This window comes from Eleginops maclovinus, chromosome 5 (genome assembly GCF_036324505.1).
Source record: "Eleginops maclovinus isolate JMC-PN-2008 ecotype Puerto Natales chromosome 5, JC_Emac_rtc_rv5, whole genome shotgun sequence".
Taxonomy (NCBI): domain Eukaryota; kingdom Metazoa; phylum Chordata; class Actinopteri; order Perciformes; family Eleginopidae; genus Eleginops; species Eleginops maclovinus.
Window position 1 is genome coordinate 3,926,535 of NC_086353.1, and position 24,894 is coordinate 3,951,428.

At 42.2% G+C, this 24,894-nt stretch overlaps 1 protein-coding gene across 1 annotated transcript in view; it reads right to left on the minus strand.

Annotated features, from left to right (window-relative positions):
• Window positions 1–9,481: 9,481 nt before the first annotated feature.
• mad1l1 (mitotic arrest deficient 1 like 1) overlaps window positions 9,482–24,894 on the minus strand; it is a 64,782-nt gene continuing 49,369 nt past the window's right edge. Inside the window, exon 18 of the mRNA XM_063882862.1 lies at window positions 9,482–12,078. Within this exon, the coding sequence (XP_063738932.1) occupies window positions 11,929–12,078 (150 nt within the window). The 3' untranslated portion in view covers window positions 9,482–11,928. The remainder of the gene's footprint in view (window positions 12,079–24,894) is intronic.

The window sequence follows — 24,894 nt, forward strand, 5'->3', positions numbered from 1 at the left end:
TAGAGGACCCGCTCCCGATGAACATATGAACGGCAGATTTAATGGAGACGAAACTCAGAGAGACATGCGAGAGCTGGAACTTTGATGGCACACACTGAAGGTTTATTGTGAAGTTAACGGCGGGAGAAAAGACGTTTGCTGCAGACACGAGTTGACACAGCGGTTGCCTGACCAACTCTGAAGATCTCTATTGCAATATGAGGTTTTAGACAGTTCCGAATGGACAATCAACATTGTTCAGTCGCCAGACTAAACAAATATGGATCCTAAATCTAACTAAAGCTGTCGTACATGAGAAAAGAATGTACGCCAGGGAACCTACGTTCAGATAAGAAGGGCTTCTAGATATCCCTGAACAATAATCTCAGGTCAGCTTGTGCTCGGTCAGAAACTGGCATCAACAAATCGCCCAAGCTGCCCCTCCTTAAGGGAGATTACAGCAACCCGAAGGCCAAAGAACTATGCCATAGGAAAAGAGACAGAGGAAGGACAAAATTATGAACTAGGTCAAAGGTTAAACACCTAAGCAAAGTATTCCCTAACAGTAACAATAACACCACATTATAAGGTGATTTTACACCTATAATGAAGAAGTGTCAGCCAATAAAATACCCCTAAATATTACACGCAGATCCTTAAAACTAAAGTAAATGTCTCCACGGGAGTCTCTGTCTTTTCAGAGTTAAAAAACAGTGATATTCATTGCTCATCCAACTGCCAATCAAAGTAAGAAATGTTCTTAAACCGTAAAGGAGGAGTTAAGGCTCTAACGGATGGAGCTACACTTATAATACCTTCTTATGTTAGAGATGTTTCACACCTCTTCTCAAGAGAAAAAGTCCATGCAGGTGATGACAGCCCTGCAGTAGAGTGAGCCTGGACCAGGGGCTCTTTTTCTATCCAGGTGAAATAACCCTGTTCATAACGGCGGTGTAATGCATGAGCAGGAGCACAACCCCCCCTCCATTCTGAGCTGAGTGAGAGGCAAAATTGCAGCTTCAGTACATCACGGGCGAGCTTTATTACTCCTTATCTTTAAACTGCTGCGGTACAAGTGGCTCAGGGGCCTGACGATGGGAGGTATCCATCAAGACGAGAACATGTCCTAACAGAGTACTTTCATTATCAGAACATCTCATATCTGTCCTGTGTGATTTTAACCCAGGGCAGGTGAGCGTGCTATGTCTCTACAGTTACATCATCTTTCTCTCAAACCTCATTTTCCTCACCGTGTGACACCTCAGATCTCTCGCTCACCCTCACACACACAGACGGGGGATGTCGGTGCAGTCACAAGATTCATGTTGGGTGCACTAACTCACCATCTTTTCAGGTCACGACCCTGGAGAATAATCAGGTTCACGCTCTCAGTCCACATCCGATGCAAATTGATTGCTGGTAAGCAGTCTGCACTTAACTGTAGATGCAATGCATGCGTGGTTAAATGCTTTATGGTGTCTAAACACTGTGACAAATGATTACTGTAAGCTACAAAACAATGCAAGTGGGCGTTAATGCTGTGTAATGGTTCAATGAGACAACCTGGTGAATATAAGCACATTACTTAGCAGAGGGAAGAAACACTAACCAGGTTTTCGTTGAGCTATTTTATAAGAATCTAAGAGGAAGATACTGTTCATTTAAAGTGAGATTTCTGTTCCTTTTTGCAGATTTTTAAATCATGAACAAGACAATATGTTTGTCCTTTTTTCCGAACATAATTCATTCTCCCTCCCTCTTTATCATGTTTCTTACACAGAAAGGTTACACTAATCATTTGGCATTGCATTAATTTTCACCCCTGCTGACCCCATTGCAAATCCCCCGTCAGATATTCATGTGGAGCTCACTTAACACTCACTAATAGACTAAATAAAATCTAAGTACGGAATAATATGCAGCCAGCAGATCATTAACACCGACAGGGTGATCAGGGTCCTGACAGGAAACGACTTGATCCACAATGTTGATTTAAAAATGATCGTATTGCTCTTAATAAGAAAAAAAAATGTCAGGATCACTGGGTACCAGTTTCTCTTCCATTGACCAGTCCATAAACACTACCAGGGTCCATACCGTGTTCCTGTTTACTTCCTGTCTGTCTTCCTCTGTGGATTTCTCTGAAGTCTATCACTTTTTTAAAAAAACATCCTTGAACCTCTTTCCTTCTCTTGCCCTGATTTTCTTTTCTTTGCTGTAGACAGTTCAGCCATTTATCAATCCAAAGTCCGGACTCCTTTCTGCGGAGTGATATGACTGCACACTTGGTTATCCTTGACAGCAAGAATTAACCTCCAAATTGACCAATCAGAATTGAGTATTCACCAAAGCCTTGTAATAAAGCAAGATGGTACAGGTGATGTAATGTGAAATACATTACCTGTCTAAAATGTAATTTCATATATCATGTAATTTGATTTTTGGTAGTTATCCCCCCAAGGTTGAAACCACTGCACTCATAGATGCTGGGAAAATGTATGTCTATACTAAGCCATTACAATATTTCATTTAAAACAGTTTGGCTCCTGATCTGTTGTTGAACTCTTAAAAGCACATGTGATATTTACAGCGATGCACATGACGCAGTCCCAGCTTATTAAAGAGCACTCCCGGGCGGGCAGAATGAAAGACTTCACTCCAGTACCTGGTGGGGCGAACGGTTGAAAAGGGCAGCCAAACAACTCCCGGTATTACTGCAGCTCACGGTGCAAGAGACCCTACATTAAGTCTTGAAGCGCTGTGGTTGAAAGCTGCCCTTTCTAGATGTGGTCTTATCAAAGCAGTCTGGCGGGGCGAGCTGGAGGCGCCCAATCCTCAGTCGAGTTTGGCGCATAAGTTGTCAGGCTCGTCACAGCCAGAGCTGCAGCGACCGAAAATATCTTTCTTTTTATGTGTGCTGCCTGTCTCCCCCATCACTGCATAGCCGTCCACCCTGATGCCTGTCGGAGAACAAAACAGGGCCTCCCCAGGCACAACAATAATCCGCTCCTTCATTCTCCACGTGGCATTTACAGTGACACCTCCGGCAGGGACGGAGGCTGGAAGAGATACGAGGACAGAAAGAAGCAGGAAACAGAATTAAGAAAAAAGGGGTCTAGGGAAGATAAAAGAGGGCGGAAAGACCGGGTTCTTTTGCTCATTTTCACTGTTTTGATTCTTCTCAGAGCCTCGGGGCTTGTCTTTGTGAAATAACCTTTTAAAAATGGGATTTAGGCTCGCCGTCTTTCTCAGAGATCCAGGGCTATGTGGGCCAGCATGTAGAAAGAAAGAGGCTTGATATTAGGAGTCATAATAGGAGACGTTCCCACACCTGTATTACTTCATATTAAAATCAACCCGCTAGAGGGAGGGCCCCGCTGCAACACACACACATGATAGGCCACGCATTATTAATAATGTACAGTGTAAGTAGGGGAACACTGTGGAAAGGTCGAGGGAGGCTTGAGAGGCAAGCATGACTGTTGAGTTATTAGGTCAGTGGGTATCTAACTTGTGTGCTGTTTCAATATCTTATGAGGCCAATCATCCAGGAGATACAATCTCAAAGTGGAGCAGTCACATTTCAAGTCTGAAAACAAGATTTTTAGCATTTAGTATCACAACAAGCACCCCATCTGCACAACTAGCAGTCGAGCACTGAAGATTGTTGACCCTGAAACTCTGCTTTGATTAAAACAGTTTGAGGAGTGTGTACGTGGAGAAATCTGGGGCCATATGCAGGGGGGAAAAAAACAGGACTAAAGAGCCACGAATAAAGTGACACTTAAAAAGAAGAATGAATGAGCAAAGAACGAGCAGCAGAGGATGGTTTAAGTGCGAGGAAGGCTAAATGACGACTGTTTTCTCTTTCAAACTATCCCACCTTTCTAAATTACCACAAGGTGACACTGAAACTTGCTGAAAACACACACACCCAGCCTGCATTCCTGCACACACACTCCCAGATTGAAGGAGGCTAAGACGAGAGATCAAGGCAGTGCAAATTAAAAGTGCTCTAATTAGCCAAACTGTCAGTCTCTTGCTCTGGCAGCCATGTTGGAGTCTGTCTGGAGACCTGCCTGCCTGCACGCCTTCCAGCAGCCCTCTGAACACACATACATACTGTATGGGAGTGAGGATTAGAGTCAGCCACGGTCGAGAATTACACTTGCCAGACATTAAGCGCTGCAGCAGCTCCAAAATGTTATAATGAATGGAGAGAGGTGTGTTAATGAAGCTGCTCAGCGGAAGGCCGGCTGCAGAGGTGTAAACCTTGACCCGTTACAGCCTCGTCTAAATGTGTTCTCTTGGTAAGGCACCAATTCTGACTGCAATACGGCATCTTTAGCCTCTGCTAATTGTTATGCCAGAGGATGATAATGAGGTATAGCCCCTGCTAATGGATGAAAATAACCAACTTGAGGCCACACTTTACTTGTAAATGTAAGATTTTTACCATTTTTTGGAACTCAAAACCATGGCTCTTTTTTGCTTCGTTAGCATTCAACACTCTTAACTGAATGTGTGTAGCTTAAGGACACACAGTTTTTGTCAGCTCATTCAGATGAAGCTTTTATCCAAATTGACTTATTAATAAGCTAACCAAGAAGCACAATGAAGCATTAGGTTACACATTGAAATCAGCAAGAATCCTTCAGGTTACTCCCAATAAAAGGTCTGTGTTGCTCTCTGCCCTTTTATTACACATTGCTGCTAGCACTCACCTGATAGCGGGGATGTCAAATAGACTAGCAGTGAGTTTAATTTAAAGTCCAAAAGTCAAATTCTAAGCATTGCTGCCAAATCCAGTTCAAAAACAATGCAATACACACTTTGTTTTTAACACACACAAACAGTTAAGTGACATTTTGACGGACAGAAAACTCATGGATGAATTTCCCCCTGGAGACAATAAATCTAATCTATCCTAATGGAGACATGATAAAGCTCTTGCTGCAATCAATGTCTGCCGTAACAGTCCCAAGGCCATGGATGGAAACGCTGTTTTGAATCCTGTCATTCCCTCTCTTTCCCCCTTTCCCGTCTGTCTTCATCCGTATTGAATAATAAAAAGCAAACCATCAAAATAATAATTTACTTGCAGCTTCATAACATGCTGAACCACTGAGAGAAAATTGAAAACCATCTACATTAACTTCCAGCTGATTGTTTTTTCCAAATATTGATTCCCCACCTTCCAGGGAGCCTCCGATAATAAGCTCCTGACAGAAAAGCATAAAATCAACCTGCAGATTCTTGAAATGTGGGTGAGTTTGTCGATCCATCACATCACGCAGTTCCTTTGGTTCAAGGCTTTGTCAGTTATATTATTGTCATGAGAGAGGGAGCATTTGAATGACTCCCCATGTTGGTGCTTTCAAGCAGAATTGACAACTGGCATTTCAGTCCGTCAGTCACACAGACGAACAAAAAAAATCACTTCCTGTTTTAAACCACATCTGTGATGTAGTTGTTAATTTCCAACAATGTACTGGTCGTCAATTAGTTGGTCGACAGTTGAATATCAGATGTCAGAACTTCAAATTCCTTGCCACAAATAAGTGTTTGGTTAGAGTTGCATGCATAAACAAACAGACAAACTAACAAACAAAAAGAGGAGTTCAATGTAACGGATTACCATTTAAAGTACTGGGTCTCTAGGGGACACTGGATTGCAAACTGAGGAATGCTGGTACATAATGGAGTCTTTGAAGATTGGAAATCAATCTTTAAAGTTAATTAAAAAAGGGTTTGCTTTGAAAATGTTCAGTTAAATTTTAATTGAAACACAATATGCTCACAGTGTGATTCAAATCTGTAGGGTTAAAGATAATCAAAGGGATTAGACAGATAATTATATAGAGCTGTTGGAGACATTAGTGTTTGTTTTGTCGGATTTCTGACTGATATAATAAATAATTACCTTTGACCTAAAGAGACCCTGTTATAATTGTATGGGTTTGTTTTGTTTTTTGCATGTAAATGTTCCCCAAGCTCAATCCAGAGGGAGTTTCTCTTCTAAGCAGTTGACCATTCACAACAGAGTCGGCCAGCTAACCAATCAGAGCAGACTGGTCTCTGGTTTCAGACAGAGGGTGAAAAGAGGTCCTGCAGCACAGGCAGTATGAGAAACATAAAGAGCTTTTTGAACATGAAAGCATGGACACATGTCCCAGTAGAGACACTAAATACACATCTCAACCGGAAAATGAGCAGAATGTGCCTCCTTTAAAATACGTCTCTTTTTGGTTGAACTGTCCACAACCCATATTCACACTTAAGGACAAAACCTGAAACGTGGGGTCACAGCAGAGAAACAGTTTCCTTTGTAGGTGTCCAAATCCTTGAGTTAAGCCAAACACCAGGATAAGATAGGGTGCCAAAATAGTGACTCTTAAAGGATCATTTGAGTTTAAGAGAAACTCAACAAGTTTAACATATCAAAGTTTGTTTACCGGTCTTGGGGAGTATCTATATGTGGAAAAAAAAGTCCAGAGGGAGCTGTGTAAAAACTGATCAATTGCCTCAAGTGATCAATGTCCCTAAAAGCCCCTCATTGCACCAGAACAGTGCGACAAATCTCGGGCAACACACATAATATATTGTTTAAACCCTTAATTTTGGCAGTGGCTCAGTCTGTAGAGACTTGGTTTGGCTCCCAATTCATTGCCGTGGCACAGCTGTGGTGCTGGATCCTCCCACTGCTCCCAGTTGCTTCAAAAATGCGTAAAATGGAGAGGTCACATTTCAGTGTGTGTGCTGAGTACATGAGTAAATGGGTTTGACAAATATAGAGGATTTAATTTCCCTGCCCCGTTGGACTTCTTTTTAGTAATTTGGATGCATTTCCAGATCGGCAGGAAATTGCTTATTAATATTACAGCTAGAAATAACTGAACAAAACTCTGGAAATGAGACCCAGGTGGCAAAAAATTGAAACCACGCTTGAAAAAGACGAGAATCAGCTAAAACCCCCCTGCGCAATTTCAACGCCTTCATTTCAGTTCAGGTGCAAAAGCAGGTCATACGGCGTAGAAATTTCCCCGCTGCAGTGCCACACATTACTTTATGTACACATGCATGCTTTCTCACACTCCCCCACACACTGTGAGTACAGTATCATGCTGATTCTGCTCCGAGGGGAAGCTAAGGAAAAGAATACTGAGGATCTAAACTATAGCATGGCAGCTGCTCAGCCTCGCTCTGCTGGGACTTTAGAGAGGGAGAAGCTGGAGGAAAAGGTGGGACAAAGAGTCACTTCAGAGGGGAAGATACACCACTTCCCGAAACAGGCAGATGGATAAATCTAGTGAGGAAGGTATGGATTGGCATAAAAGAGGGATGAGAGATGAAAGAAAAAGTGTGACAGGTCCCGTCTCTACTCTCTTTCTGTCCCATAATCCTCTCTGGTTTCCAGCTGAGTCTCGTCTCTGTAGTGATGATGACTCTCCTCAGCGGGCCTCACTTATCAATATTTCTCTGTGGTGAAAAAAAGAACGAAAGATGGATCTTAAAATGCCATTCCTATACTTCCTAATAAATTAAACATGTATGAGAATTGCTTTTAAAGATTCAGTGCTGCCTTTGAATGATTTCTGCTCTTTAAAACATGCCTTTCAAAATGTATTGTTCACTGCTTGATGAGGATTGGTGTGTGTGTGTGTGTGTGTGTGTGTGTGTGTGTGTGTGTGTGTGTGTGTGTGTGATGTATGCTGGGAAGTTTATAAAGCAGAGCTTGGCATTTTCAACCGGAGTCTCCATCTTCATTTATAGTTAATGAGATATCAGGGGTGTACTAATTGTTTTGGACTGAGAGATGATGGGCTGATGAAATAAAGATAGAGGAATGAATAAAAGAGTAGAGAGAACAGGAAGAGTAGAGAGGTTAAAGGAAAGTAGAAAATGCTTTAACAGGTAATGAAAAACAGAAAAGGAAATCACGTGGAGCTGAATGGACCTGTCTTTCTCTTCTCTCTGCATGTAGAATTTCAAAGGGACATTATTCTGCTCATTTTCAGATTCATATTTATCATTTTGGGATAGGGACACATACAAATGAAGCTGGTTCTACTTTGTGACCCCATGTTCCAGGTAATGTCCTGTAGTGTAAATAAGCGATGTGAGCAGTTCAACCAAAAATGGATTTATTCTCAAAGAGGACAAATGACACTTTTTAACCTTTTTTTTAGGTTCATATCAGTTATGTCTCTACTGGGACATGTCTCCATGCTTTAATATTCAAAAAGCTCTTCATTTTTCTCATACTGCCTGTGCTGCAGCACCTCTTTTCACCCTCTGTCTGAAACCAGAGCCCAGTCTGCTCTGATTGGTTAGCTGGCCGGCTCTGTTGTGATTAGTCAACCGCTTACAGATGTCCCGCCCCTTAGCCTATCTCCATGTGTTGGAGGCTAGCTAATAGAAGCGCAAGCAAACAAAGGAGTCCAATGGAGGCGTTACAGGCTGGGAGTGTGTGGGAGTGAAACTCCCTCTTGAGGGAACACAGGGATTTTAACCTTTGCAGACCATTTACATGCACTAAAACCTACATAACACACTACAGCTCCAATAAGCATAACAGGGACCCTTTAGAAGAAAATCACGAGGACGTCACATAGTTTCTACTGCTGCTGTTCTCTATACAACTTTTTAGATTATACCATCACACCAACATCGTGGCATTTAGATCCCATCTGCTGTACTCTCCTTTAACTTCTTTAATTACAGAAATGAATTGTTTCTTCTACTCTTATTGTATTTCCTTTGGATCAGTTGTTTCTCACTGGCAAAGCAATGGCAGATATCCGAGTATTTGCTTTTATCTGGTACTGTGCCATCTTCTAACAAGGCCACAGCCGGCTCTTTTCTTTTCTGGCTTCCCGATACTTGTCTGATACTTTTTCAAAGCTAACTAAAAAAAACTCCAAAACATTACTCTCTAGCTCGACAGCTTCCTCCACTGATACTGTCCAACACTTGGGAGTTATAGGGCTGACACCAAGACAGACAACAACAATCTTCTGGCCATGACAACAGAAAGAGGAAGAGCCCAGCCCGTATCTGGAAGATTAGTTTCTGAACAGGTGTACTGTGTAGCGCGGATCTGAACTATATCCAGGCAGATATTGGCAGTTTTAGGATTTAGTGTTAGTCTTACTCTTTGGTCTTAGTCCAAGCTGAATAAAAATACTTTCACTTAGTTTTTAAGTTTTAGTCCTGTGTCAAATGTACTTTTTTAGTCTACATTATACACATTTGGATTGATCTTGTCTATGAAGGGTGTTACTCTCGAAAATGATGCACTTGCATGTATTTCAGTGGCCGATGCAGCACTGCAGCAGAACTTGAGCTAGCTGGATCTTTTGTAAATGGAAAACCCTTGCACTTCTACTGGCATCATCAGATTGGTTTTATTCAAATGCATGAGGGGCAATTTCACATCATGCTAATCAGGGCCCTGCATAACCAAGTAACTCCAGCCCTAACCTGACTCGTGTTCAAGTGCTGGCCATGCCACAGCACGACATCTTTCAGCACAGGCAGAGATTGCCACAAATCCCCTTTGGCTTTCTCCAATACAAAAAAAATACATAGAAATGCTACATTTATTTTACTCCTCAAAGATAACTACCAGTGCCACAGACAACCATTCCCAAATTGAAGAACACACAGCTCCAGAAAAAATTAAGGGACCACTCCAAATCTTTCTTAAATCTTCATCTCTACATGTATGGCAGTCATTCCAGTGTCTGTTGAATTCCAACACAAAGGAAGATGGTCGTTAGTTTATAGAATACAATAGAACAAAAAAAAATGTAATGCTGAAGTGGTCTCAAGTTTTTCCCGGGGCTATAGATGAGTAAGAATGGTCCGTGTACAGCCTGAACCTCCTCAGCGTCCCGAAGCCTGTAGAATCCAGACAGTCTTCAGACCTCTGGTGCTAATGTCAGGATCAACACGCTCTTAACAAGGCCCATGGGTGCAGGCCGCCCACCAGAGGCCTGCCTGTAAGCCGTTCCCCTCCCAGGAGTCCGTGTTTACTTTGCTCCTTCCTAAAGACACTGCTGTACGGAGGGCTTTGACTTGCACTTAGTCTGGCCGCTCACATGGGACTGCCTGTCTTTGGAGAGCCTAATGGAGTCATTACACCTGGAAACTCAGCGTGTGGGGTCAGGCAGCAACAGAGTGGAGAGGATTAGATCGTCCAGTTTCTCAAAGGAAAAGTCAGTGTGGATTGCTTAATGAAAATGTCTCGGTTTTGTAGAATAAAGGAGAATAGCAATACAAGCAACAGCGCACCACACACACACACACACACCACCTGAATGAGAACATACTGTATGTCCTGCCTATATGAAACACTCTTGTTGTATCACCTCGAGGTGAGAGCTGCAGGGTGTGCAAAAGAAATGCTGTGTTGTGAAAATGAATGAGTAGCGAAAAAGAAAAACAAGGACAGTATGTGGCATGTACAGGAGAATATGTTTCCTCCTGAGACATATGGCGGCACCAGCTGGAGCGCTTATATTGTTGCCGTGATAAGTGGCTTTATTCTTGCCTCGCTTCCTTTTGTTTCTCACTTTTTATTGGATTGCTCCCCAGCTTCCTCTTCACCCCCATGTTTATTTCTGCCATTTCGTCTTATTGCAGCCGAGAGAAATTTCCCCTCGTCTTATCTCGTGTTATTACTCACAGCGACACACACTGCCGTTAACCCAATCCAAACACAGGAGGAATTCATAGTTCATTCAAATCTAATTCATATCCAAAGACTGGTTTCTAAGTAAGCAGAAATAAATGCATTTCCAGGGAGCTGCGACTTTCGAACAATAAAGCAAACCTGGTCCTTTGTGTGTGTTTACTTAAAGACACTCAAATATCAATTTAACAATGTTTATGAAGCTTTTGAGGATTGGTTTTCTGTCGAAAGGCTGATCATTTTTCAAAATAAATGAGAATGAACATGTAATAATAATGCAAAGCAACACAAATCTAGTCCTAAACAAGTGCTGTATTGTAAAAAAGAAAAGTGTTTTGCCTTTGAATGTGTGTGAGTATTGTCCTTGTGTTGTATCGCTGTTTTTCTTGTCATGTATATCCTTGAAAAGGAGCAATAAAAACAAAATTATAAAAAGAAAGTTGTAAAAATGACGTGTTTTTTGGGTCTACGCTTCAACATGAGTGTGATATGCAATAACGGTACTTCAGAGCAGTTGCATTTTTAAAAAAGGTCAGAAGTAATGCTATTTGCTACCTTTATTTTTCTGAAATGACTCCACATATTCACTTATTATTACTCCATTTTGCATTAACAGCAGCATCTTTTCTGTCCTACTTTTTGTGGAGCTTTAAAACTGAAAACCTTTCACAGATTTAATATTGACAATTTATCTCAGTCAAAATGTAGGCCAGGATTTGAATAGGAGGAAAGGTTGACTCTTATCTTTTATTTCAGTGACTTTATTTCATTGCCTCTTCTAGCAGAAAGGACCATAAAGAAAAGCAATCTTTATGTAACCTCAAACATGACGGCCAAAGAAAGAAGACACAAAATGAAGAGTATAAAAATTCTCCGTTCAGTTATAACCACGCAAAATGCTTCTATAGATCCAGAAAACCACACACACACGTTTCGCCACACTGTGTGTATTTAACTGGGTGTGAAGTGTACTTCAAAGTCCAGCTGTAAAAAAAAAAAAATATCAGTAGCTTGTGTGTCATCGAAAAATGTCTCTCAAAGAGTCACTGATGAAATATTCAGCGGACAAATAGGGAAGTTGTTTTCTTAGCATTTCTGAAAACTCATCAAACAAAACATCCACATCAGAGCGCCGCCTGCACCGTGTCAGAGCTGTCGACAGAACACCCATCGCACGAGGCGGTAAAATAAAAGACAGGAAGACACAGGAAATTAAAAACAAAAGTGATCCCGTTTCTTTTTCTCAGTGGCCTTCAGATGGTGGTCTGTCGACTGAAGAGGTCGAGGGTCACGGCGGAGAGGAATGCCGGGATGCTCTTCTGGTGATGGAGGTGAAGAGCCACCATCTCGCCCAGGGTTCTGGAGAACTCGGTCTCCATGAGCTGCATGCTCCCATTGGATCCCTGCACACACACACACACACACGTAAAAAAAACACACACCCATCAAAAGACAATACACAATATCAAACAATAAGAACCCGGGGTTTCCACCGATTCCATCTCCAGAGAACAACTTTCAAAGTGTTGCGAGATCACTTAAAAGTAGTGTTTGTCTACAGGGGATTCTCAAAGTGTGTGTGTGTGTGTGTGTGTGTGTGTGTGTGCGTGCATTCACAGCAGGGTGAAGGTGTCTAAATCTGTGTGGATTAATTAAAAGGAATGAGGAGCAGCTCGGGGCGATGGAGTGAAGGAGAAAGGAATGAGAGAAACCAGGGATAAAGTAATTAAAGCGTTGCAGGCGTAGCGGGAGGCGGCGAGGAGACCAGCCCTATGACATGCAGGGGAGAGATGGAGACGTCTGAGAAGTGTCCTGTGTCCATGAGTGTGAGAGACACAGATCTGTGTGTGTGTATTAAGGGAAGGATTATAGAACACATGAAGGGCAATACTCAGGAAATAAATTAAATAAGAGGTCGAAATCCCAGAGGAAGATTTAATACACCATCATTTTAGTGTTTTTTATTCACTGGGTGTCCAACTCAGTAAATGTTCATCCAGCCCGGTGTGATTTGCAAATAAATAACTTGTGATTTTGAAGAATAATCCCCCACGAGCTCGGCATTATTATTTTCAAAATTGACCTCAGCAATAGGACATTGGAAAGTAAAAAAGGGGGGAAAGTAAATCCTACTTGATAAACCAATTAGTGTGCTTCCTCACACACAACAGGCGGAGGTGAACTCGGCTGTTCACTCCTCCCTGTGAACAGCGACAAATCTCCCAGGGGTGAGAGAAGAGGATAACTGAACTAATGACATTTGCTAGCTCACTGCGCAGAGCTAAAGCAAAGCTACGTGAAGAGTGGAGAGGGCTTCAGACACACAGAAGGAATGACTTGTTTTTACACTGTCGTTCTTTAAACAAATGTGGAAGAAATGCTCCGATATTCACTTATACATCAGGGAAGGGGTCGATTTTTGCAAGCTAATCCAGAAGTTACCCACACCATAGTGACATGACTGCTAAGCTAATGTGGATTCATGTTTGCTGTGATGATAGCTTCATTAGCCACGTAGTTAGCAACCGTTGCTTATAGGACACATTTACTGATGATTGTTGGTGTTACCAAATACCTATTTCAGGCAACCCATTGACTTTGAGACAAGGGAACCAAACATGCTAAAAATGCTAACTCATTATTGGGTTTGAGGACTTATTCCTGCACCACTCTGTAGTCAGTGCTGAGTACCATGCTGCTTGATTCAGTTTTATTGGGTCATTCTTTTAATGCAGTGATGATTTTGTTTATAACCTTCACTTTAAAAGACTAAATTGGGTATTTGAGAGTCAGGGTTGTTTAATCAGCTTCAATGTCTTCTTCCAGAGTAATTTATGACTTAAATTAACACTTCATCAAACTATCAATTCATTAAGGTTCCAGTCTGCTTTGGTAATCACACCGGCTGCTTTCTTTCGTTGCCTTTTCTACATAAAATCAAGTATTTCCCTTATACTCCAATCTGAAAGGGTCAGGCCACCACTTAAAGACATACTTAAAAACACCCAAACATCACTAGTCAGAGGTGTGGGAGATCTGTGCCGTGAGCTCTGGGCTTGAATGTCCATATTTTTCTAAATGGAAATGGAAAGCGTTGAAGCTATAAATAAATAAAAGTTGTTCTTTGATAACATTGAAGTCTTGTGACCCTGCTGACTCTTCTTTTTTCTGTTGGCATTTGGCTCTTTATGAGGGAGAGAGGATATTAAGGAGGGTGGAGGATGACATGCTACAAAGGTCTGCAGGGGGGATTTGTTGGGGTTTTGTGGTAAGCATCTTAGACCTCTAGGCCACCGTGACGCAGGACCAGGGAGGTGTTTCCAGATTAAATGTGTATTCCTGTCTTTAATTGGCTCATTATCAAAAAGTTATGAATTCCTCCTTCAAAGAGAAGTTGCTTCCTCTGGTGTGAACAGATGGTGATTATCTACCATTATGTATTTTTTGTCCCCATTAATCCGCTTCATACATTTGAGTATAACCACTATGACTTTCTTAATACACCTATTGCAATATTTTAATAACTACTGGACCGTATGCAGTACAACATCCTGGTATGTCTTGCATACTACATTTAAAGAATTCATGTTAAATATAGGATACTACTAAGTGTTCAAATGTAGCTAAGTGCATTTCGTTAAGTATTGTTCCTAAATGCAAATTTGAGGTACTTGTACTTTACGTGCATATTTTCTGTTAGTGGCACTTAAAACTTCCACTCCACTCTTCAGTTAATAATTCATAATGCATGGTATTTATTTTAGTGCTTTTCCAAGTGCTCAAAGTGCTCTACATCACATATATAAGACATGTAAATATTAAATACTGTGGACAATACCCACAGGACAATTTAGAGGTGTCTTACCCAAGGACACAAAGGCATGCAGTGGTGATCAAGGTGGGGTCAGCACACTAAACCACTGCTTCCACAGTTACAAGTTACTTTAATAGGTATGATTTCGGATTGTAAAAGATGTTAAAAAATAGGATGTTTTGAGAGTTTACAATGATGTTAAGTTGATACAAGAACAGCTTTTTGAGAGTTCAGAGAAAATGAATTGGCATTTCACTTTAATAATCTCTAGTTTGTTTTTCATATATTCTTTACTTACATTCTGCTTATTACACAGACTTGCTTTAACTTAATAAAGTCAATGCAGGACTTCACACGTTTCTTTTCAGTGTGGTTTTAGCCCTTTTACTTGATTTTTGCTTCCATCTCTCTGCGTACTTATTATTTTTCTGACTTACTAAACAGTATGTACGTTTGGGTGTTGAACAAACCTGAGGTCTTGTTTTCGTCCTAAAAATCAATGTTCCCCTCCCTGCCGTGGACGCTGCAGCGAGGCTTTTTCTAATCACACCGCCGTTCTCAAGACTACTCTCTCCATCGCTCCATCTCACCGCCGCACTCTGAGGCTTTATTTCCCCGGCGCTCCCTGGTGTGTTCCCTCTGAAAGCTCTGCCATATCCTCAGGCTGCTGCTCTCATCACAGGCACACACACTCACAAGCATTTGCACACGTCTCTACAAACGGCCGTGGCTCTGGTAACATGGAACACATACATCAAAGAAAAAACTCTGCGGCCAGTTACCATGGAGATCTCAATGTCTTAAACACCTCCTGCCAAAGTTTGCACACGGAACAGACTTTGGTGGGTGTGTGGGTGTGTGTGTGTGTGTGTGTGTGTGTGTGTGTGTGTGTGTGTGTGTGTGTGAACTTGATAAGAGGCCGAAGGGACCCAAGGACACCCACTGTTTGTGGAGAAGGAAAAACTAAGATAACAGCCTCCATCTCTGGAGAAACACCAGTGCCCCCACACACACACACACACACACACACGTCGGAGCAAAGGTTTTACAGATTTACACAGATTACTAAAGGTTACAGACACAGAAGTGAAGCGGCGGTGCTCTGGGTCTCAGATAGAGAGGGAGTGCTATAAAGCCAGGAGTTCCGCAGAGGGAGAATCCAACACTCACCTTTCTACCTCAACGCAACGGAGTGAAACTTCTCCTTTAAAGTCACTTAAGTCTCTCTGGTATATCAAGATAAAAAACACAAAACTATGACAATACCAAGTGTGATGGGAAAGAAACACACGGAGAGTTTTAAACGAGGATTTCTTTACATTTCTGGAGACAAATCAAATAAGGATTGATTTCATCTGATATACAGCCCAGAGTTAAATGAGTTTTGTATTCTCTAACTACTGACAATTTTCTCCGTGTGTTGGAATTCAACAGACACTGGAATGGCTGCCATACATCTAGAGATAAAGATTTAAGAATCCTCTGGAGTGGTCTCTTGAGTCAGACGTGTCGGTATTAGAGCCGTTATCTCATTCTCCTCGTTACATTCTATAAATTGTTTTACAGTTTTCCTGCACTTCATATTTTTATTTGTCTTCGAACAGATTCATAATATATAATAATTAATGGTTAGACCTACAAGTTTGGCAGCATGTGATGCGTCTAAAACCGTGCTAGTGGCTCAGTTAGGCTGAGGCACAGTTACCTTACGCTGAATGCTAATGTAGCATGCCATGACGCGATTGCTGTGGCAGTGTAACTAACATTTGCTAATAGGCACTAAACACAAAACATCTATGAAGCTAATAGGAATGTCATTCATTTTGTATCAGTAAATTATTATTAGATCAACCAAGTGTTAGAAAAAGCAAGGGTTTCATGAATTGCAAAACCTCAAACTATGTACCAAATGTCAATTCATAGTAGGCTGACAAACTGACACCGCTATCCCTAAAGCACCCCCACCAGTGTGGCATTGACTCAGAATGTGTGACAAACAAAGCTCAGGTAGTTGTTTGAACAGGTACCTGCTCACTGGGGATCAGAAAAGACATTTCCAACCAGGCTACTCTCGACAGAGCTAAGGCAGTAAACCAGAATAAACAAGGACAGCAAAACCACAAAATCACTCGGGGACACTTGATGTGCAAAGCCTTCACACAAACACACTCCGCAATCGAGGTTTTGACTCCCCTGTTTTAGCACTGAATGTATTCCTGGCTCTTCATGAGGTTCTAGTGTAAAGGCACTGGCAGTAAAATGGTATATCTTTCGGTACCTGCGTTTTTTGTACCTGAAGATGTTAAGCTGCATTGATATTAAACTGTCAAGGTGAGATCCAGACTAGCTCTCTACTCATGAATGTATCAGAGAGAAAGAGAGCATCACAACCTTGTTGCTTTAATGACCCGGTTCTAGTGAGCAGAAAACGAGCTGATGTAAAAACGCTTCAATGCTTCTTTTTGTCAGAAGAGAATTACTGGTTATCTGGAAATGTTCACCTCGACACCGAATACAAATATAGGTAAAGGATCTGACAGACCCATAATTCTTCCTGCTACAGCCAGATGATTTTACATTTCAGGATGAAGCTTTTGACTATAGTGATTGTCATGCAAGGGATGATTTGCACAATTATGCAAATGTTCCTCCTACCCAACTCCATAGTAACATAATTTACATTCAGCCAATCCATGGAGAGAAAGTACGGATACAGCACTGAAGAACAAGAGCAGAACTGAGAGAAATCTTCACCAGTAGCTTCTCTTGTTTTCGGGACATCTCTAAGCAGTTGACCAATCACAACAGAGCCGACAAGCTAACCAATCAGAGCAGACTGACCTCTGGTTTCAGACAGAGGGTGAAAAGAGGTGCTGCAGCACAGGCAGTATGAGAAAAATAAAGAGCTTTTTGAATAATATTGCACGTAAATATGTCGTACTAGAGGTGCAAAATACAAATATGCTAAACTCTCTTTAAAATAAGTTCATTAAAGAGAATAAATCTCTTTTTGGTGACCCAGAGTGGTGCAGGAATCAGTCCTCAAACCCAATATTGACACTAGAGGACAATACCTGAACGTGGGGGTCACAGCATAGAAACAGCTTCCTGTTAGGTGTCCAAATCCAAAAAGCTTGAGTAAACTGATACACAAGGCTAAGCTAGGGTAATATAAGAGTGAATGCATAAAGGTTTTACACATCAAAGTTTGTTTACAGGTCTTGGGGAGTATCTATATGGAAGAAAAAAAAGCTGAATAAAAAGGAGTTTTGGGCTCCAGAGGGAGCTGTGTGAAAACTGATCAATTGCCTCAAGTGATGTCCCTAAAAATCCCTCATTGCACCAGAACACTGCGACAAATCTCTGGAAAACACAGAGTTGAGACACAAAGTAAGTTTGTAATTTGTTTAATCCTTAATTTTGAGGAATAATATACAAAGATGGACCTGAAAATCTAAATGACTTATTGCTCAACTCTCTGTTGAACTGCTGCACACTCCTGGTTGAGAACCAGTGATCTAGAGGTATTAAGAGCTGATTTTATGCGGGGAGAAATGCTGAATATATTGTCAAGTTTCTCATAAGGGGGCAGAATACAACAGGTGGAAAACGAATCTTAAATTGATTGATAGTTTCTACGCAAATTTAAGTGCATACTTGTTGTAATGAATACACTAATGCAATCACCCTGCTTGTCCTGGTAATGTCTCACAGAGAGCCCATACCTGGCCCTTTAAATTACTGGAAATGAAGCTGTACTTATACCAGCTAATCTGCCTAATGAAGTACTTGGTTTTAACGCTGTGTTATTCCGTTCATGTACAGTGGAACAATCTTGCACGAGAGTACATTTGGAGTGGTTGAGTCATTGCTGCTTGTTACTACCATTAAGGCATGATTTACTAAGCTATTGAATTACGTTTTTGATTAAAATTAAACATCATGCATCACATGGGGGCTAAAATGTGCAATAAAAAGAAAAAAAAGCAGCTTTGATGGCTTATAGAGAAGCAGATTTTAAAAGAATGGGCCTCAGAGGGCCTCACTGTCAGCGAACACGTATCTTTATTGTCAGAAAAACAAGTGGATAAAAGGTCAGGAGGAGCTACTTTCAAATCAGCTTTATTCAAATACTGACCTTATCAATGCTCATTAGTATATTCACGCTTCACTATAAAGTGTTTTAAACCATATCTGACCTTTTTGAGAACAATAAGCTTCTGGTTTTAAAAACAACTGGATTTTTCTCAATCCATTGAAGCGAATGAGATGCAGAAAATAACGCAAGGTGAGGACAAGGTAATAACCAGTTTCAGTTTCACACAACAACCCGCAGACCAGGAACACAGGTAAGACAAACTTGCATACGAAGTCTAAGAAGGACAGAGCTCAACGGCGGAGAGGAGGAGTCCTTCCCCATTCATCCCCTCTTCTCATACGTCTATCCAATTAAAGGAAATCGATGCTTCCTGTCTTGAGATGCAGGGCGGGGCTTTGTAGTGACCTCATCCAACCAAGGAGCTGCATGCCGGCTGAATGACAAACACTGTCTATCCCCCAGAGCAGACAGGGCTTAGAGTAAAAGGTGCGCACCCACACCCTGAGACAGAAACATAGACATAAAAGCAGAAACAGAAGACTGCCTCCGTCTTCCTGCCAGCGCAAAGATAAGAGTGAGAGGCAACGATTTCGGCTGTTTTTCCTGACCTTGAAATTAGCTTTGTATTTTTGTGGACTTCCTCTATGTTAATCCTATATTATCTATAACCAAGATAATTTGGTACATACCAGACTGGCCTTTATTTATCAACTACAATACCAGCTGATCAACTTGCAGTTTCCATTGAAGTCCGTCCATAAGATCAATTAAAGGAGCACTATTAAACGTATTTTCAGGATCACATTTGTGTCTTTTGTTTCTACTGGGACATGTCTCCATGCTTTAATGTTCAAAAAGCTCTTTATCTTTCTCATACTGCCTGTGCTGCAGCACCTCTTATCACCCTCTGTCTGAAACCAGAGCACAGCCTGCTCTGATTGGATAGCTAGCCAGCTCTGTTGGGATTAATCAACCACTTAGAGATGTCCCGCCCATTTTTTAAAAGGATTTTATCCTTTGAAGACCATTTACATGCACCAAAAACCTACCGAAGCCACACTAGAGGAAAGAGAAAGAAGCATAACATGGCCTCTTTAAGCATTTAAATGAGATCATGTGACCTTTGACCACCAAAATCTAATCAGTTCATCCTCTAGTCTAAGTGGACATTTGTGCTAGATCTGTCGGGATTCTCTGAAGGACATCCTGATACATAGGCGCCGATTCCGTGGGTGCTTCCGGGCCGGGGCACCCACGGAGAAGGCCGAGCACCCACGTGCCGTGCATGTCATGCCATGGACGCGGGGGGGGGGGGTGTGGGACATTGACATGAGCACCCACCGGCAGAAACATAAATCGGCGCCTATGTCCTGACATATTGCGTTCATGAGAATGGGAAGGACGTACTGACGGAGAACCGTAAAACAAAAATGCCTCAGGCAACGGCTATCATGGAGGCATAAAAAAATTAACTCTTAATATCTTTTTCCACCTCTCCATTCATCAATCACCCCTCATTATCGCTCTCTCTTTCCGTACACCCCCTCTTCTTATCCACACATCACAGCGTAACCAGGGGCAACACCTCACAGCCCCCTTTCCAATTTGTCTGACTTAACCTCGGTTTCATTTTTAATTGTTTAAAAACATTTTCCATTGCGCCATGCTGTGGTTCTACTGCTTATATTTTCATCTAATTGCATTGGGTTTTTTTCTCTCATAACAGTACAGGGTGAAATGAATATTAACTTTTCGCCCTCGTGTTAATGTCTTTAATCAACTCATTCTTCCCACACCAATTCTGTTGCAATTACACTACTTTTGTTTCATTTACATGTAACCACAGCTGCTGATTTCATGCAAACTTGTTTATCACTGACTGTGCAAAGCCTTGATGTTCCACTAATTAGGACTATCATATAATCAATAGTCATCTTTTCAACTTAAAAAGGAACATCGTGTGTTTTGTAAGCCTGGTGGTATCATATTCTCGCCTCGCCACTCAGTGCCCTTGGCGGTTTGATTTTTCCAACTTGCAAAAGCTCTGCGCGTTCTCATTTCCATTTGATGAGCCGTTTCTATTATGTGTTTCTGTGACCGGCAAGACAAGCACTGTGACGGGCTGCACAGATCATGATTAATCACCTCTCTCCAAAAAAAATATGTATATTCTAGCAGCCGCTTTTCACGCCTTCATGGAATCCTTAAAGACAGCGTCACTGAACCTAAACAGGACTCACACACCGCTGTTGCAATAAATGCTCCCCACTGTGTGTGCATGTGTATACGTGACGGATGGGTCTATATTAAGGTGGCGACATGCAGTTCACAGATCAGCTGACCTCGGTCTCCGCTCTCCCCCGCTAATGAGGGGACTTTCTTTTCCGTCTTCCCCTCTCTGTCATGTTTTCACCTCCCTCTGCTGCATATATTTATCATCTATTCATCTCTGTGCTGAGGTATGATGCATTGCAGTTCAAAAAGTATTCTCAATTACCTCTTTGCCTCTTAAGATTTCCACCTCTTCTTGTTTTTTTCAACACTGTCCAACCAACAACAGCAGCATCAACAACAACAAAACATTCCTGTGCATGCATGGCGTAGCTGCTGATTGTTGGGGTTGAAAAAACAGACGGCAAATTAATTGAATAATCAGAAATATGCAGATGAATAGCTTTCAATTTAAATGCAGATTTTAGCTTCTTTTTTTTTCTGCATTCGGAAGGAGGAGGATGTCAGAGAGAGAGAGATAAGAGAATAATTTAATCAACTCAATTTCTATCCATATTTATACTCTAATCAGATTTGTGTTTACAGTTTTTAAAGCATTCTTCTTAATGATAAATACAATGAGTACATATATCAAAAGGAAGTTATTAAGCGAGTTGCTTCTGAACAACCTGATTCTCACTTCCATAAATACATAGAACAATATCTTAAAACTAAAGATGTGCCTTGATATTTAAATAACATATTTTCTACTTTTAAGTTCACTTATTTGTGAGTTAAAAAAGGTGCAATTACAAACGTTTAGCCACTGCATGACACCTTTATTTAAAATCCATAATATATAATATCATTTTAAGTAGGGATGCACCGGATCCAGGATCCGGGGTCCGGTTTTGCCGGATAGTGGCGTTTTTGACGAGGTCCGGTTACTGCCGGACCCGGTGCCCCAACCGGACCGGATCCTACAGCACGTACGCACAACGTGATTACGTCGTTAAATGTTTAAAGAAGATAACCTCCATTGTGCTAGCAGTCGTCGGCGGAAATGGATGCATTGAGCCGAAAAAGTGCTGTATGGCAGTACTTTGAACTGAAAGAGGGAGATTCAAGTCGCGCGATATGCAAGCTTTGCAGTACAAATTTGGCTCGTGGAGGTAAAGACACTAGACACTACTCAACATCTCCGCTGTTTAAACATCTCCGTGCAAAGCATCCAACGGAGTATGAGTTGTGCAAGGCCGAGTCTAACGTCAGTGAGGCTACAGGTACCACAGCAGCACAGTCACAGAGTGGTACTCAGACCACTATTGAACAGAAGTTGAACAATAAGCCTGTACACAAATGACGTTAAGCTGCACATTTCAGCGGTGTGTTCCAAGTAACTATTGAAATAAAATAGATAATGTTAGAAGTTATTGCGTATGTTTCATCTGTTAAGGAAAGGAAATGAAGTAATGAACTGTAAAGTGGTTTTCACTGCATTATAATGTACTAGCTGATGATCCGAGTAGGATCCGGTTCCGGTTCCGGCAGTATCTTAAGCAGTGGATCCGGTATCCGGCAGGATCTTAAAAATCAGGATCCGGTGCATCCCTAATTTTAAGGAATGGCAGTACTTTAGAATGACCTGAACACTCTGCTCTTTTAAATCTCCCTTTTAAAAACCCACTATTTGGAGAATTGCTTTCATTTGATTTAATGTTTGATTACTTCTGGTTGTTTCTTATTTCTTATCAGGGTACCATCCAAGCTGTGTACAGTAAGGATGGGGCGCTGTTGACCTCAACTGATAGTGTGTTAGGGCGGTGGAAGGAACACTTTGAGGAACTCCTGAATCTGACAACTCCGCACTCTATGTTAGAGGCCGAGCTGGAGTATGAAGGGGGATCAATTCCAATCTCACGGGGGGAAGTCACTGAGGTAGTTAAACAGCTCCACAGTGGCAAAGCCCCGGGGATGGATGAGATCCGCCCAGAAATGCTGAAGGCTGTGGGTGTTGAGGGACTGTCATGGTTGACACGTCTCGTCAACATTGCGTGGAAGTCGGAAACAGTACCGAAGGAGTGGCAGACCGGGGTGGTGGTTCCTCTCTTTAAAAAGGGGGATCAGAGGGTGTGTACCAATTACAGAGGCATCACATTACTCAGCCTCCCCGGGAAAGTTTACTCTAAGGTGCTGGAAAGGAGGGTCCGGCCGATTGTCGAACCTCAGATTGAAGAGGAACAATGCGGTTTTCGTCCTGGTCGTGGAACGACGGACCAGCTATTCACTCTCGCAAGGATCCTGGAGGGGGCCTGGGAGTACGCTCATCCGGTCTACATGTGCTTTGTGGATTTGGGGAAGGCGTATGACCGGGTTCCCAGGCAGATACTGTGGGAGGTGCTGCGGGAGTATGGGGTGAGGGGGTCTTTGCTCAGGGCCATCCAATCTCTGTACTCCCAAAGCGAGAGCTGTGTCCGGGTCCTCGGCAGCACGTCGGACCGTTTTCCGGTGAGGGTTGGCCTCCGCCAGGGCTGCGCTTTGTCACCAATCCTGTTTGTGATATTCATGGACAGGATTTCGAGGCGTAGTTGTGGGGGAGGGGGTTTGCAGTTCGGTGGGCTAAGGATTGCACCACTGCTTTTTGCAGATGATGTGGTCCTAATGGCTTCATCGGTCTGTGACCTTCAGCACTCACTGGATCGGTTCGCGGCCGAGTGTGAAGCGGCTGGGATGAGGATCAGCATCTCCAAATCTGAGGCCATGGTTCTCAGCAGGAAACCGATGGATTGTCCACTCCAGGTAGGGAATGAAGCCTTACCCCAAGTGAAGGAGTTCAAGTATCTCGGGGTCTTGTTCTCGAGTGAGGGAACAATGGAGCGTGAGATGGGCCGGAGAATCGGAGCAGCGGGAGCGGTACTGCAGTCGCTTTACCGCACCGTTGTGACGAAAAGAGAGCTGAGCCAGAGGGCAAAGCTCTCTGTCTACCGGGCCATCTTCGTTCCTACCCTCACCTATGGTCATGAAGGATGGGTCATGACCGGAAGAACGAGATCGCGGATACAAGCGGCCAAAATGGGATTTCTCCGCAGGGTGGCTGGCATCTCCCTTAGGGATAAGGTGAGAAGTTCAGTCACCCGGGAGGGACTCGGAGTAGAACCGCTGCTCCTTCGCGTTGAAAGGAGCCAGTTGAGGTGGTTCGGGCACCTAGTGAGGATGCCACCTGGGCGCCTCCCTAGGGAGGTGTTCCAGGCACGTCCAGCTGGGAAGAGACCGAGGGGTAGACCTAGGACCAGGTGGAGGGATTATATCTCTTCACTGGCCTGGGAGCGCCTTGGAATCCCCCAGTCAGAGCTGGTTGATGTGGCCAGGGAAAGGAAAGTTTGGGGCTCTCTGCTGGAGCTGTTACCTCCGCGACCCTGACGGAAAAGCGGGAGAAGATGGATGTTTCTTATTTTTTACTTCCTTTACTTCATTTCGTTCTTTTTAATTGTATTCTGTTCTGATGTTGTGAATCACTTTGTAACTCGGTCTGAACAGTGCTATGTAAATACAGTTTAGTGTTATTATTTTTCATATGGTTTTTCTCTAGAAAAATATGGTATGATGGCAATACTGTGGCTCTGACCTTGTATACAAGATATATAAATTCTCACGAAGAACAGACAGCCTTATAAAAGATGGAACCGCGGACACTATTTTCATATTTTCTGAGTCATTTTACAGTTTCTGATGATAAGAAATACTGTTTTCTGGCATCACTCACTAAAAATTGACAGGGTAAGTCTGCATTTTGGTATGAGGGCGCACGCCCAAAGTAAGAGGGCGCATCGTTCCTGTTACCTGGTTTGCTTTTATCCTGCTCTAAAGTTTCATAACTCTTTCTGAATAAAATCGTTGTCGATTATCTCTTCAGCTTCATTTTCTAAACATTTACATAAAGTGAGAATAACCTCAAGATGTGTAATACATTATAAATGAATACGTTATAACCATGGGGGCGGTTTAAGCTCCTAGAATACCATTTATTATGAAAATAACTGTTGGTTTTTAACTATCATTTTTTATCAAAATTCTCCGCTTTTAAATGTTTTGAAT